Source organism: Misgurnus anguillicaudatus, unplaced genomic scaffold, assembly GCF_027580225.2.
Source record: "Misgurnus anguillicaudatus unplaced genomic scaffold, ASM2758022v2 HiC_scaffold_33, whole genome shotgun sequence".
NCBI lineage: Eukaryota > Metazoa > Chordata > Actinopteri > Cypriniformes > Cobitidae > Misgurnus > Misgurnus anguillicaudatus.
Genome location: NW_027395283.1, coordinates 7,187,752 through 7,204,153, shown reverse-complemented (window position 1 = coordinate 7,204,153; position 16,402 = coordinate 7,187,752). Strand labels below are relative to the sequence as shown.

Here is a 16,402-nt window from a genome sequence, read left to right as displayed (position 1 = left end):
GTATCTTTTTAATTCTTTAACATTTCTGTGTATAAATATTAATAAATAATTAAAAAATATGAAATTGTTGTCATTTTGTATGAAATGTGCTATAAATCAACCTGCCTTTCTTATTGCAAAAGAATTCTAAAAATGCTGGAGAGATGTGACAAACATATTCAGCAGAAGAGATCAGACTCATCTCAGATCAGCTGTTTGTCTATGAAGAGTGATCAGTCTATGGATCGTCCAATACAATTCCAGAATAGAGAAACTTCACATAGTCTGAGGTACAACAGCTGTCTCGTTATCAGCAAGATATTTTAAAATATAAGTGTATGTATCTTTTTAATTCTTTAACATTTCTGTGTATAAATATTATTAAATTATTTAAAAATATGAAATTGTTCTCATTTTGTATGAAATGTGCTATAAATCAACTTGCCTTTCTTACTGCAAAAGAATTCTAAAAATGCTGGAGAGATGTGACAAACATGTACAGCAGAAGAGATCAGACTCATCTCAGATCAGTTGTGTGTCCATGAGAAGTAATCAGTCTATGGAGAAACCAATAACATTTCAGGACAGAGAAACATCACCTGGTCTGAGGTACAACAGCTCTGTATAGATAAAGATATGATAATATACTCAAATATGTGTTCACAAACGTTGGCTACATGATAAAAAAAAGCTGCATGCAAGTTTAAAGGCGCTCTAAGCGAATCTGTGTGACGTCACTTTTTGTTGATGTTTGAACTGTTTTCAAACAAACGGAGCGTAGCTAACTCCTCCCCCTCCCTTCCGTGCTTTCATGAACGCGCCCAAACCCCACCCCCAAATCCTTCATGTCGTTTATTGGCTGGAACACTTTGTTATGGTTTCTGTTTGTAGGTTTGGCCACTGTGTTTATATTGAAGTTTGCGAAGCCTGGGCTGTCTACAGAGATCGCGTTTTTTTACAGTTTGATCAGCGGAAAGACAGCAAGCAGAGAGTGAGGAGATGTTTGCTGTATGTAACAAAAAAGGTTTATGGTCTAAAACGCGTGAATTCGCTTAGAGCACCTTTAATGAAACTGTTACGCAAGTCAATTGAGCTTACTATTTTATGTTATTGACTAGTGGCGAGTTGACATAAATTATAGAGCATCTGTATCTCAAAACAGAGACCATACACTGATGCTAAACCCGTAAGTTTTACCTTTTAAACGATGTATAGTAATGCTAATATTATTAATGTTTGTAGACAGTAGACTATATAGATATTGTTAGCAGCGTAAACTGACATCATCCTGCCCACGAAGTGGTGCTCGTCGAGTGGGTGAACTTGTGTGTGTGTTTTAGCAGTCATTTGCCATTGAGAACGATGAGGTGGCTAACCGCTATGCTAATTAGTTTGCAGCGTGGTTTCTCCTGCAAAGCCAGTGACCAGCTACCGTAGTTTTCGAAAGTTAAAAGAAATATTTAACTGCTTTATTTTACAATTCTACATGAACTTACTAAGTAATAGTGTTTTGCCAAACTAACCAAGACCCGGCCTTACCGATCCGGCTTTTCCGATAAGCCTAACATATCCCCGAGTCTCTTATCACTTTCCCAAGATACAGTGGACCTCCCGCTAGCTTCTAGCAATTAGCATGCTGTCCACAAGCAGTATGCATCCCCCGCCGGGTCTTAATTTCTGTAATTTGTGAAAATAATGCATTTGAAAATGTTTGAATATGTTAGCATTGTCCAGGGAAAACGGGTGTATTGTTGAGACTGCTACATCACAATTTACTCTGGAATCATTATGTGTCATGAGTTTCTTCTGGAATGTACTTATTAGTACTTATTAGCCCTTTTTAGCTTCCACATCTGTTTGCCCATGCTGGCAAAATCAACTGTTCTCCTGTGTCCCTATAACTCAATGACAACCAATCATTTTATCAACTTTTTAGAATTAATCAACCAGGCTAACCATTCCGCATGTTGGAATAGTAGTTCATCCATTCTAAACCTGTATAATATTTTCCCTTATAATTAAATACGTAAATACAAGTATCTACTTATTATGCAAATCAGAATTCACAGTAAAAATGTTTGTCAAATGGAGAAACACTTGTAAGCAAAGTATGTGGTTTTTTGGATCATCAATCTTTTCTTGTCATTAATTGCTCTTAAATCGTGACTAGATACAATTTAGATTTATTTCCTTAAATCCTAAGTTTGTTACAATAATTAGTTATTTCTTTTTTCTATTCTCACAGCTTTTTCTTGTTTACCTTTTATAGTGTCCTATGGTGTTTTTTTCAATTTATTTATTTTATCTATTTTATTTTTCCTTTCTGCCATAGCTGTTCTATGCCATTTATATTTGCTTTTTAGCTTAGTACCATCATTGGAGTTCTAACTTCCTCTGTAGATACCAAATTAAAAAAAAAAACAATTTTCATTATGCATTTCTTCCTGTAAGATTAATAGGAGTCTGATTTGATTTCAGAACAGGTAGTCACACCTAACAACATAAGTTCTTGATCAGCCTTTAAATTTGTCTAGCTGATTTTCTCATAAAGATTGTCTGTGTCCCTATAGTAATAAGGTCCTAGCTAAACATTGAAAACGGCTGTTTCACTCTTTAACCTTTTTCACTCAAAGGCTCGTATGAAAATGAAAAAGTTCAGTGTCCAGTGAAGTGTTGTCCAGTTTCTCTTGCCTCCAAGAACATTATTGTCTTTGTGAGTCTTTCTGGACTCCACTCAGTCTTTTTTTTTCCTCTGAACATTGTGCAGTGCCCCCTTCACTGCTTCATATAGTCCCATTCATATAGGATGTGTCCACAGTTTAGTTTATGAGTCCTTCTCTCTTTGCAGCTCCAACACTTTGATGTCACACAGTTTTTGCCATTGTCTTTTCATCACCAGCTTTTATTCACTTTCTTGAATGTCAATGGTTAGTAATGATCAGCCCACAAGGTTTCAGCTTGACCCATGCAAAATATTGCCTTTTGATTTAAAATAAAATTTATTTTGTGACCACCTTCCATCATCAGATGAAGACTCCTCTTCATTTTGTAATAATTTATCTTTGTATTATTTATCTGTGTCCTTCACCTTTTAATAATTTTCCTGTCCTTTTTATTTTTCTCTTTATTTCCACCTGTAATAACTTGGTCTCTTTTTTTTCTCTAATTTGTTGTTTTTCTTTCAAAGCTTCACTTCTGTCTTCCTGCTAGATTTTGCTTAATCCCACAATTCCCTCGAGCTATGGGAGTTGACTTTCCCCCTCCCTTTCTCTCTCTCTCTCTCTCTCTCTCCTTCTCCCTTTGAGCATTTCTTTGTCTGTTAATTATCTCCTCTTATCTTTCATTAGTTTATATTTTTATTTAGTTGTATTTCTCCTCACACAATGCCACATCAAATGTTTCCTCATTTGAACTCCAATTATTTTATTTTCTAATTCTCCACACAACAATTGTTTAATCCTTATTTTTCCATTAATGTGACTGCCATAATCTTTTCTTTGCAATATACACACTAGGGGTGGAACGGTACACAGAAGTCCCTGTTCGGTTCGTACCTCGGTTCAGGCGCCACGGTTCGATTCACTTTCGGTACAATGGAGGGAAAAGCAAAACAAAAATGAAGAAGGCATTTTTTTAGTACTTAAGCTAATCTTAAAAACATAGGTGTCCTTATCAGTGTTATTTTCAGATGTCATGAATATGAACTGAAATGCATTTAACATACTATCTCGTATTTCAAAAATGTATACCTCTTTAAGTAATCTTGTACTCATCTTTCATACAAATATGGGTTCAAATGTATTACAAGTGTTACCTAAATACATTTTAAAATTACATTTTGGCCTTATTTCATATTAATGTACTAAAGAACAAAAAAATAGGCTTGTAGGATGAATTAATAGGTGTGTACGACTTCACGAGGGGCTGCAAGAAACGACAAGTGGATGACGTCAGAGTAACGCGATTGCGATTTGAAATCAGCCTCCTCCGCAAGATTTCTCGCGGTACTCTGACGCTGATGGCGCTGCGTAAAGTTGAGCATGCTTAACAAACTGAAAGCAGCTGAACTCGACAGAACTGCCCTGCGTATGCCTGTTGTATATAGCAGGAAAATTTATCTCCTACTTCTCAGCGTGAGAAATACAAAGTGTGGCGTTTGAACTGACTGAAATGCGTGTTTGTCAAGGTGAATGCGTGAGACTTGAGAGCCCTGATTAGATGTATTTCCACTCACATACCTAACAACGCCGATGCAAGGTCCTCGTCTTTTCCACCAATCTCTCGCCTGTACTATTGTAACTGACTGGAAAACTGAAGTTTTGCCAAACTTGCGATCTTAAAGGGAAATTCCGCCCTAAAACGGAATTTAGGGTGTTTTTTCGTTGTTAACGAGTCAAACTTTCATTTAAAAGCATATTTATGACTGAAGAGCAACATTTAAGATATTTAAGATGTTCGTTTTCTGGTAAACTGGCCTTTGAATGGGAGTGAATAGGGCATGTCGCATGAGTGCACAAAATCTCTATTTTTACAACACTAAGAAGGCTCGACACAACGTGATACTTTACTCGAAGTATCACGTGGGTCTCTACACATGAACGCGAGCATTGAGAACATTGTTTGTGTACACAGATTTTAGTAAAAGCGAAAAGTTTGGAACAACTTACCGTGCTGTTAAACTGCGTCCCGCCGCCATATTGCCAGTCATGAGCAATCGATTTCAGAATGCGATTGAATGGACTCCATAGGACGCTACTTTTTCAACTACAGGGTCAATATTGTTTTTCACTTGAGACAAAACAACAAATTATCCGTGCATTTATATGGAACTATGCTTTAGGAGCTATCCATCTTTACTCTCCTTCCTCCTTATGTCGCATTCTGAGATCGATTGCTCATGACTGGCAATATGGCGGCGGGACGCAGTTTAACAGCACGGTAAGTTGTTCCAAACTTTTCGCTTTTACTAAAATCTGTGTACACAAACAATGTTCTCAATGCTCGCGTTCATGTGTAGAGACCCACGTGATACTTCGAGTAAAGTATCACGTTGTGTCGAGCCTTCTTAGTGTTGTAAAAATAGAGATTTTGTGCGCTCATGCGACGTGCCCTATTCACTCCCATTCAAAGGCCAGTTTACCAGAAAACGAACATCTTAAATATCTTAAATGTTGCTCTTCAGTCATAAATATGCTTTTAAATGAAAGTTTGACTCGTTAACAACGAAAAACACCCTAAATTCCGTTTTAGGGCGGAATTTCCCTTTAAAGAGGCTGGCGGAAAGAGACTCTTGTGGAACACCACTTGCCATACTCGCTGTCGGCTGCTCATTCACTGACTGGACTCTGAAAATGCAGAGTGCCAGAGAATGTAGACGGGCTCTGATAGAGCGCATACATAGGCGGAGCTCGGCTGCATTGGCGCCAATCAGAGCTTCAGAGCTAAAGCGGGGCAACAGATTAGCTGTCCATAAAGAACCCGCGTATCTAACAGTAGTTCCGCATTACATTAATTATTTTGCACGCAAGTTTTTTATTATCATACCGTGTATTCTCCGTTTAAATTCATGCACCGAACCGTGACCCCCGTACCGATTCGGTTCGAAACGAATACATGTATTGTTCCACCCCTAATACACACCTTATATTTTATAATTATTTCTCATTTAACCACTTCACAAACTTATTGTTTTTATTTGTCCAATTTATATATTCTCCAAATAGTCACTTAGATTTCCAATATGTCTTTAAAATAAAATTTCCTTTATAATATTTTGTAATATTTTGTCAAATAATGTCAAATACCATCACCAACATCTGTCCTTTTTTTGGACAAGCAAACTTTTCCTATTGAGCACATTGTTTTTTATTTTAATCAATCCTTTAAATGAATTATTTAATTTCTAGAAGTAGCTATATACTTCACTGTAATAACTAATATTTTAGGCTACAATACCTCAGAACCACAATGTCTTCAACTCTAATCTTTAATACCCAGCATTTATAACTGCCTCTTATCCGTATACTCATATTCACATACTTTCAAACTTTATCCCCTTTTTTATAGTTTTAAACACTCCTGTAACACAACACCTCTCTGTGGGCTCTTTAGAACCACAGGAGAAAGACACACCCACTGCTCACTCAGCCCCCACTCTTTCCATCTCAGACATTCACACACAGACTCACAATATCACAGACACATTACATTCTCACACAAATAAAATAAAACAACTCTATCTAGACTACCTGGCCAAGTTCATCTTTCCACTACACTTCCACCAAAGTGGAAAAGATTCACTTACACAATTTACCAATCCAACATGACAAATAAAACAAAAACAATATCTGTTATCAGCCCGGGCGTTTCAAAACAACAAGACAAATAACACATAGACCGTACCTGACCTGCAGGATTTGAGTACTCTTCTCTCTGAACCCCAACGTGTCTGCCCCGACACGGTAACACTCAGGTTCCTCATGACTCTTTCGCGAAACTTCTTAGGCATTTTCTCAACTTCACATTAAATTTTTATCCAAGCCACTCAACGACAAAAAATAAAACTTATTCACACAACAAACCATCATCTGTCCTAGCACACATTCCTTTTGAAAATGAAACCCTTTATTCTTATCATTTAATCTAATAATCTTTAATTTCCCCTTTTTATTCTTAAATTTGGAAGAGCATTTGAGATTTGACCACCCCGAGCCCTCTCAGGTGAACAATACAATCTTTTAACAAGCAAAGCTGCTCATCTCTTTAGGTGGCCACCTGATTGCATTGTCCATTGAGAAAGCCAGCTGTGGTCTCAGGTTCTGTGCTCCTTTTGATGTCCCATCTGGTGTCAATTGTTTTTACCAAACCTTAAATTTCAAATGTATGTTTGATAACTTATAAACCAAATTGTTAACCCAACCATTTTTCAGTAATAACCAATTAGCATTTATTTATTTATTTATTTTTTAGGGCTCATTCTTCCACACTCTAACACACCTACACTCACAGGATACACCCCCCTTAACAGCCCAACTGCCCAAGGGAAACTCTCTCCCTGCTTGCCAGATGCAAGTTCACATTTCTCTCACTAACACACAAACTGCAGCTGCATACACACTCAAAATTCAAACACACAGAGTACATATATTTTCATACATAAAACCTTATATGCCACCTCTTGATATCACCTTATATACCCAAATCGAATGACCATTACACCTCCTACAACATGGTCGTTAACTAAAACAATAAAATATACCACTTTTACATGGCATACTGTCAATTTTGCTACACTTACACCCACACAAAATTGACCTCTATACCATACACCTCCTTCCACTGGTATAGACTTCTATATTATACACTTACACCGACAAATATAGGAAACTCTTACGCGTTCTCTTCACTTAAAATCTGTTTCAATTCACCTTGATCATCAAAGCCAAAGTAACTTAATACAGATTCCTGCATGCATGCCTTAATTAGATTGTACCCTTGAAATCAAAACCCAGTTCACATGTATGGTTCTTAAATTTAGAAGAGCTTAAATTTCTCACCACGTTGAGCAAAGTCTGGCCAACAACACAAACCTAATAAATAAGCAAAAAGTGCATACCTTGTATATGGCCATACGCTGTTTGTGTTGCTCGTCAGGTTCGCTCAGGTGGTGTGACTGTCCAGCTCTTTTCTATCCCGGGTTTCGGCACCAAATGTTGTGGTTTTCCTTTTCCTCAAATGAAACAATCTTCAGTCTTAGGTTCTGATTTCAAGAGATAGACTTTTATTTTCCGGACAAAATAAGAAGCCAAGGCCGCCCTGGTGAATCCCCCCAGAACGTTCTGGGAGGATTCTCCAAATCAGACTGACCCTCTGAGCCAGGCTTGGTAAATATATATGGTCTTTGTCCCTCCCCTCCATATGCTTAAACAATATGTTTCTGTTCAGGCTTGTAACTTGAAGAATCACATGACAGTCCCCAGACCAGTGTCTCCTTTCCTTGACCTATTTGACCCTTGGCTATTTGCTAATACTAAAATCCTTTGTGCCCTGAAACATGAATACACACAGCTGTCCTTAAATCCACACAGATGGCTTTTAAACTCCTACCACATAAGGCATATGTTTTAAACTCCTGACCCACACCCAGCATAACACATGACATAATGCATAACTTCATGGTAAACAAACTGCATGTGATTATAATGGTAAACTCATATTCATGTAGATTGGGATTAAAATAGACTTCTTCACCAGCATGCAGCCGGCAGACCGACTGCTTAATTTATGCAAAAGCGGCTGCCGCGGCGGTCCGCCGTCAGACCTGTTTGCGATTACGCCCTTATGACGCTTACTGCCGCCAGAGCACCGCCGGTGGTCCGCCGACTCATTGCTATCTGGGTTGCTAATGAGCGAAGTCAACTGAAATCAGCCAAAGCTGGGTAACTAAGACTGTACAACTAAATATAATGTAAACAACCTGTTGTGAAAAATGCCTCTGCTGCCTGCTGCTGTCTAGATCAACCTACCCTCAAAGATTCGCTCTGATTGGATTTCTTCCCAACTGTCCCACAAAATGAGTAGCTCTGATTGGATCTCTTCTCCATTCGTCCCTCCCTAACATTTTCGTCTTATTTTTATTCGTTGACTAAAGTGTCAGTTATATTTCGTCATCGTCTTCGTCAACTAAATTAACACTGAAACCGACAGGCAGTTGACATCAAAGTATCACGAGAGTGAATCGAGAAGCCATAAGTCTGCTTTCGAATCGCTCTCGCGCTACTGTGGTGTAATCCGTCTTTCTGTGTTCTTTGTCATACACGCTTGTTGAAGATGTGTAGAGTGACTGCCTTGATTTAAGCTTGATGTCTTTTGGGTCATCTGTGGCTGCTGAAATGCCTGATGAAGATGGAAAGACTCTGCCTTAGGATTTGGCTGGGGTTTGCTATTAGCTTCTGTCCAGTTGGGCATAGTTACATCTATTCTTTCCTCCTCATAGTCTCCAGAATTTCCATCAAAATCATTATCAGCCTCTAGCATCTGCAGCCTTGTTCTCTCATCATCGAGTTTCAGACACATTCCTGTTTCCCTTTGTTTAAACTCTGCTTGCATTTTTGTTTGTTTCACCTTCCAGTCATTTTCCATTTTGTGTAGTCTCACTCGCTGATCATAGATTTCTTGCATGGTCTTTGCTTGCTCTATTTTCTATTTCTGCAAGTTCTGCCTTGACATCAGCTCGCTTACTGAACGTTTTGGAGAATATCTTTGACAGGTCTTCTGGTAATGATGCTGAGATGACAGTTTCAGTGTTTGTACAGCCAAAAATAGATCCATACTCATCTTTGTTTAATACTTGTCTTACTTTCTCTTTTACAGTGACTTCATTTCTAATGTCATCAAAGGTTTCTATTCGGTTGCTCACCAGATCACAGATTTCTGCAGTCACTATGGTACAAGCATCAACTCTTTGAACAATTTCTGGAGTTGCAGTATGATTGCGCAACAAGGGAGCATAACACTGGTTAACTACATCTTGTCTGTCTTGAATTTTTCTTTGGATGAGATCAAGATCTTCACGAGAGCATAAAGTTTTCAATTTGGACCTTGTTTCCTTAGCTGTCTGCTTAGGGTGACCAGATTTCTCAGAGTGGAATATGGACAGACACAGGACCCACAGACCCACAACTCCCAATAAACACAAACAAGTAGTTACACTTGATAATATTTTTAACTATGTAAAAAAATATGTAGACTTACATAAAATTGCAGATCAGTGTGAACAAGATGGTGCAACAGCATCATTCACTGTTGCCATTTTGTATTTTTCACTAGAACCAAAAAGTCCTTTACTTGCATGCACTTTATCAGTTTCGCCACAGTTTTGTACTTTTGTTCTCTAAAATATACTATAAGGCGATTTGCTTTTACTTTTTATTTTTATTGGGCTATCTTCAAATGAAAGGAGACTTCAAGTATGCTATCACTCAGCAAAAAAAATAAAATAAATAATAATAATAATAATAATAATAATAATAATAATAATAATAATTAATGAAATACGGGACAAAATATGATTTTTTCATAATAAGTCGGGACACTAAAATTAGAGTTGAAATACGGGACTGTCCCGGGAAAAACGGGACGTCTGGTCACCCAATGTCTGCTTCCAGGAGTCATAAGCCTTGTTAAAGGCTTTCTGATGCTTTTCTGCTTCCATATTATTCATCTCCTTCTCTGTTAAACTTCCCTTTCGTGAACTCGATCTAATTTGTTGCTTTTCTGCAGGGAGTGACATTTGACTTGCTTGCTCAGCTGTTTGCTTAGATGCGTCTTCAATTTCTTGTCTGTCTTCCATTTTCATTTAATCAAACGTTACCTTCACAAATAACTCCTACGGGGAAACTAAAACAATAATACAAACTTTCCATTGTTTACTCAGCACTGTTTGAGCATCTGCAATCAACTGAACAATGTGCTGCCTTAGTTTCTCCAACACTGCTGCACTGCCCTCTAGTTATAGCTCAAAGAGAGGGAAGGGGCAGTCATTACAGAAGTCATGTGACGCCGTTATTTGCTGTGCACGGTATTGTTGTTGTCTCCTCTCCTCAGATGCTTGTCCAGTGCACAATTCTTAAAAACATTATTTATCGGTCAATCCGATATTACAAAACCGCTATCCAATAATGGGAAAATGCTTAAATGTCAGGGAAAATATCGTAAACAGATATATCGGTCGATCTCTAAAATGTAATATTTTAATTTATGTAATAATCTGTTTCAGTTTTCACTATCAGCTTACTGAAGTCCTGAAGACATTCAGATCAAATCTGAGGAAGAAGTTTGAGTGTTTGTATGAGGTAACATCAAATAAGAGAAACCCAACACTACTGAATGAGATCTACACAGAGCTCTACATCACAGAGAGTGAAAGTGGAGAGATCAGTAATGAACATGAGGTGAGACAGATTGAGACACAATCCAGAAGAACAACAACAGAGGAGACACCAATCAAATGTAATGACATCTTTAAACCTTTACCTGAACAAGACAAACACATCAGAAGTGTGCTGACAAAGGGAGTCGCTGGCATTGGAAAAACAGTCTCTGTACAGAAGTTCATTCTGGACTGGGCTGAAGAGAAAGAGAATCAGGACGTCCACCTCATATTTCCACTTCCTTTCAGAGAGATCAATTTGATGAAGGACAAAATACTCCGTCTTTTAGATCTTCTTCATCTTTTCTTCCCAGAGACAAAAGACATGGAAATCTTCAGTGATCAATATAAAGTGTTGTTCATCTTTGATGGTTTGGATGAGTGTCGTCTGTCTCTGGATTTTCACAGCAGTGTGAGGTTGTGTGATGTAAGTGAATCAACCTCAGTGGACGTGATGCTGACAAACCTCATCAAGGGGAATCTGTTTCCCTCTGCTCTCATCTGGATCACCTCCAGACCAGCAGCAGCTGATCTCATCCCCTCTGAGTGTGTTGATCGAGTCACAGAGGTACGAGGATTCAGTGATCCACAGAAGGAGGAATACTTCAGGAAGAGAATCAGTGATGAGAGTCTGTCTGATCAAATCATCTCACACCTGAAGTCATCCAGGAGTCTCTACATCATGTGTCACATCCCAGTCTTCTGCTGGATTTCAGTCACTGTTCTAGAGAGAATGTTGAGTGAAGCAGAGAGAAGAGAGATCCCCAAGACTCTCACTCAAATGTACACACACTTCCTGATCATTCAGACAAACATCAAACATCAGAAGGACTATGAGAAGAAAGATGAAGACATGATCTTCAAACTGGGGAAACTAGCTTTTGAGCAGCTTGTGAAAGGCAATCTGATCTTCTATGATGAAGACCTGAGAGAGTGTGGCATTGATGTAGCAGAAGCATCAGTGTACTCAGGATTGTGTACTCAGATCTTCAGAGAGGAGTTTGGTTTGTGTTTGGGGAAAGTTTACTGCTTTGTTCATCTCAGCATCCAGGAACATCTAGCAGCTCTTTATGCTCACATCTCCTTCACAAACAACAACAGATATGTGTTTAATGAAAATCAGTTTTCTAAAGTTTTGGGCAAAATAAAACATAAATCATTAAAAGATTATTTATTAATCAATTTGCATCATCGAGCTGTAGATGAATCTTTACAGAGTAAGAATGGACATCTGGATCTTTTCCTGCGTTTTCTTCTGGGTCTTTCACTGGAGTCCAATCAGATTCTCTTACAGGATCTACTGACACAGATGAGAAGATGCTCCTACAAGAAAGAAAAAACTGTTAAGTACATTAGACAGAAGATGAATAAGAATCTGTCTCCAGAGAAATCCATAAATCTGATTCACTGTTTGAATGAACTGGGTGATGATTCACTGCTGCAGGAGATTCAACATTATGTGAGATCTGAATCAGTAGGATGGATCAAACTCTCCTCTTCACAGTGGGCAGCTTTAGTTTTTGTGTTGTTGACGTCTGAGCAGCATTTGGATGAACTTGATCTAAATAAATTTATTGGGGATAAAAATACAGCAGATGAAGTTCTTGTGAAACTGCAGCCTGTGATTAAAGAAACCAAAAAACTCAAGTAAGTAAAACTAACAGTTAAAATATTAATAAAATTATTTTATTGTTTAATTTTTCATTTTTATTTTAGGAGAATCATTCATAACAAGAGATTATCAAGTGTTTCATTTTCCTTATGTTGTATATAAATCATCATTCAATCTCAAAAGCAGAACTTTTATGGGTGATCTCTCAGACAGGCCTTAAGTCTAGACTCAGAGTAAAATGTGTGTTTAAGCTGCCGTAACTAAAAACAGGTGCACTGATGTTAGCCGTGCTTGCAGAAAGAGATGACTGAGACTGAGAGAATGAATCAAACTGATAAACTTTAATTATAAAACAAGAAATCAACAGACAAGCAACAAAACAAACTAAATACAACAGAGAACAGACATCAATGGGGATACAGAGAGAGATTATGTGGGGTGATGAAGATGATGATGATGATGGGTAATGCAGTCCAGAGGTAACTGGTGAAAACGGAGGAACCGATGACATATCTTTAAATATATGTTTTGTCAGATGCCAGTAATGTTTTTGTGAGGTATGATTGTAAAAACAACTTTAATCTCCTAACTTAGGTCTAGTCCTGGCTAAATTTAATCTTTGTCTGGGAAACCACCCCATAACACACAAAAATACACAAAAGCTTTGGAAATGTACAACCTCACATATAATTAGACTCAATAAAAGATTTTTGATTCACTTTTAATAACTTTTCCCTTAAACTATGGGGCGGTTTACTGGACAGGGCTTATCCTAGTCTCAGACTAAAATGCAGGTTTGAGCTCCTTTAATTTTAAAATACCTTGTCCTGGCTAATCTTAATATATATTGGTGACATTGTATTGTCTCAAGATGCAAACCTTTTGTGTTTTTTGTGAGGTATGCTTGTAAAATCTTCTTAAATGTCCTAATATAAATAAGGCCTAGTCCTGAAATAGCCTAAACCTTGACCGGGAAACCGCCCCATGAGGCCAAATGCGGGTTCTTCAGCTTGTAACAATAGCAGAACCCTTTTTAGATGGTTCATTATAGAACCTTGCCTTGTGCTACATAGAACCTCAGTGGAAACATTCATTTATCAATCAGGAGGATTATTTTTGTTATTTATCCACTTTTTTATTTATAGCACTTTATAACAGTTTAAAAACCGAACTGCAAGACATCAGAAAAAGGCATCATTTATTTTTTACTTTTTCATTACATGAGGTATCAAATAATAAATATAGCTGTAAGCATGCAGCGATGGCGGGCCCTCACACGTTTATTTACCGCTACACGGTGCCTCCGAGAAAATGATGCACGGTGGGCAAGTGAATCAAGTGGGTAAATATAAGTGGACTATTTTGTGTTGTTACTGACCCATTTGGGGACTGTAGGTAAAAGAAACCCCACATTTTAGGCAAACGGGCGCTAGTGAGCCACTTAAGAGACACGCCTTTGTCTGACCTTTTTGTGCACACTTATCAGCCGACAACTCTGATGTGTGTGCCAACTTTTAGGTTAATCTAAGCACGCCAAGAGCCCTAAATATGCCTGAAATAAAAGTAAAATTTGGGGCGTTGCCATGGAAACAGCGTTCGAGATATCAAAAATCCCTTCACAATTTAGCATCTACAATGTCTCAGCATCATGTTGACAACTTCTGGAGTCAATAGCATGAATATTCTAGAAGGAGTATTTAAAAGTTCACTGCATGCAACTGTAAGGCTTAAATATGCCTTTAAAATGAAAGTAAAGTTTGATGCGTTGCCATGAGAACAGCGTTCAAGATATCAAAAATCCCTTCGTAATTTATCATCTACAATGCCTCAGCATTTCAATTCAATTCAATTCAATTTTATTTATATAGCGATTTTCACAATACTTAATTGTTTCAAAGCAGCTTTACATTAATAGAAGCACTAAAAGCACAGAAAAACGACAGATAGCACAACATAATACACTATAGCATAAGCAGTCAAATTTGCTGCGGCTATGACTCAACATTATAAGCAAGCGTATTACTAATGTAATGTCTAGAAGAGGAAGCTAAGTTAAGCCCAAGAAGGCTGCCTCCCCGGGGTAAAAAAACCCCTAGGAGAAAAAAAAACCCGGGCCGTTTATCCGAGGAAATAAAAAAAGTCCTAGGAGGGAAAAACCCTTGGGAGATATATATGTGTGTACACACATATAAACGGATAAGGAGATTAAGCGGAGATTAAGCGGGTTCTGCCGGTGATTGTTGGTCAGGCATCAGCTGGGCATCACGTTGAAGGACGACCAGTAGATCAGAGGTGTGCCGACTTTCACATCTACCGGAACTGGGTCTGTTTGTCCCATTGTCCTCGGGGTCAAGGACGAGACAGGGAGAGAAAAACAAAATCATATTAGCGTAGGGGCCGTTCACATGTAGTGCAAGTGTCACACAGTGATGTGGTTTAATCAGCTTAGTTTTAGACAGACTAACTATTGCGGCATAATTATATTATCCACAGTTGAGGATTTAGCAAATTGGGGGCCCACTGCGACGGTATATATGGTAACTAAGGGTCACCTTCCGATCTTTAAGAGAAAATGAAACCTGTCGACCCGTTTGACTAAGGCCTGTAACCCCACTGTTGTCGTTAATGCAGGTTCAGTGGCATACGGGTCTATATTGCATACTATTTACAAGACCACGAGAAAACGCCAACATCGCAACCTGACCATACGTGTCAACCCGTTTGACTAAGGCTGGAGGCCCCACTGTCGTCGTTAATGCAGGTTCAGTGGCAAACGGGTCTGTATGGCATACTATTCACAAGACACACGAAAGCACCAAAATCGCGACCCGACCATACGTGCCAACCCGTTTGACTAAGGCTGGAGGCCCCACTGTCGTCGTTAATGCAGGTTCAGTGGCAAACGGGTCTGTATGGCATACTATTCACAAGACACACGAAAACGCCAAAATCCCAACCCGACCATACATGCCAACCCGTTTGACTAAGGCCAGGAGCCCCACTGTTGTCGTTAATGCAGGTTCAGTGGCAAACGGGTTTGTATGGCATACTATTCACAAGACACACGAAAACGCCAAAATCCCAACCTGACCATACGTGCCAACCCGTTTGACTAAGGCCAGGAGCCCCACTGTTGTCGTTAATGCAGGTTCAGTGGCAAACGGGTCTGTATGGCATCCTATTCACAAGAAACACGCAAGTTCCAAAATCGCACCCCGACCATACGATAAGATAAGGTTTTTATGTATTTATTTGGTTGGTCTGTGTTATGACCGCAAGCGCTTTGTTCCGTACAAATAACTATTTCGAGTTAAGTACCTTTACTAGACAAATTATGCGAATGCTTTGTTGAAGAGAAAAGTTTTAAAGCAACACCAAAGAGTTTTTTTACCTTAAATTAACGTTTCCAAAAAAGTTTCAGTGGTTCATCCACACAAAACAGGGTGAATGGCACTTTCACATTCGCTTTGCAGCCCTCTATCGGCCAAAACCGCACTAAAGAAGTTTCCAACCGTCGGGTAGCGGTCCTGTAGTTCGAGTGAAAACTACAAAAACTTGCTTTACGGCAAACCTACAATCCAATCAGAGCCAGCTATGCTGCAGTATTTACGACAGTGGTAATGAATAATTACGCTTCTAACCTGTAGGGGGAGCAAAGAGCCAGAGTTCTTTAGTGTTGCTTTAAGTCTAGATTTAAAATGCTCGACTGTGTCTGATTCTCGGACATCAGTTGGTAAATCATTCCAGAGCTTAGGGGCTAAGTAGGAAAAGGATCTTCCACTTTTAGACACTTTTGACAGTCTAGGGATAATCAAGAGACCAGAATTTTGCGACCGTAGTGTGCGTGATGGATTGTATTCTGATCGTAATTCTCTAAGATA

At 38.6% G+C, this 16,402-nt stretch overlaps 1 protein-coding gene across 1 annotated transcript; it reads left to right on the top strand.

The window, feature by feature from the left end:
- The first annotated feature begins 451 nt into the window (after nt 1-451).
- LOC141363147 (protein NLRC3-like) lies at nt 452-12,560 on the top strand. The gene is made up of 2 exons (XM_073865709.1): nt 452-588; nt 10,757-12,560. The coding sequence occupies exons 1-2, from the start codon at nt 452-454 to the stop codon at nt 12,558-12,560; spliced, it is 1,941 nt and encodes a 646-aa protein (XP_073721810.1).
- Nucleotides 12,561-16,402: the final 3,842 nt, after the last annotated feature.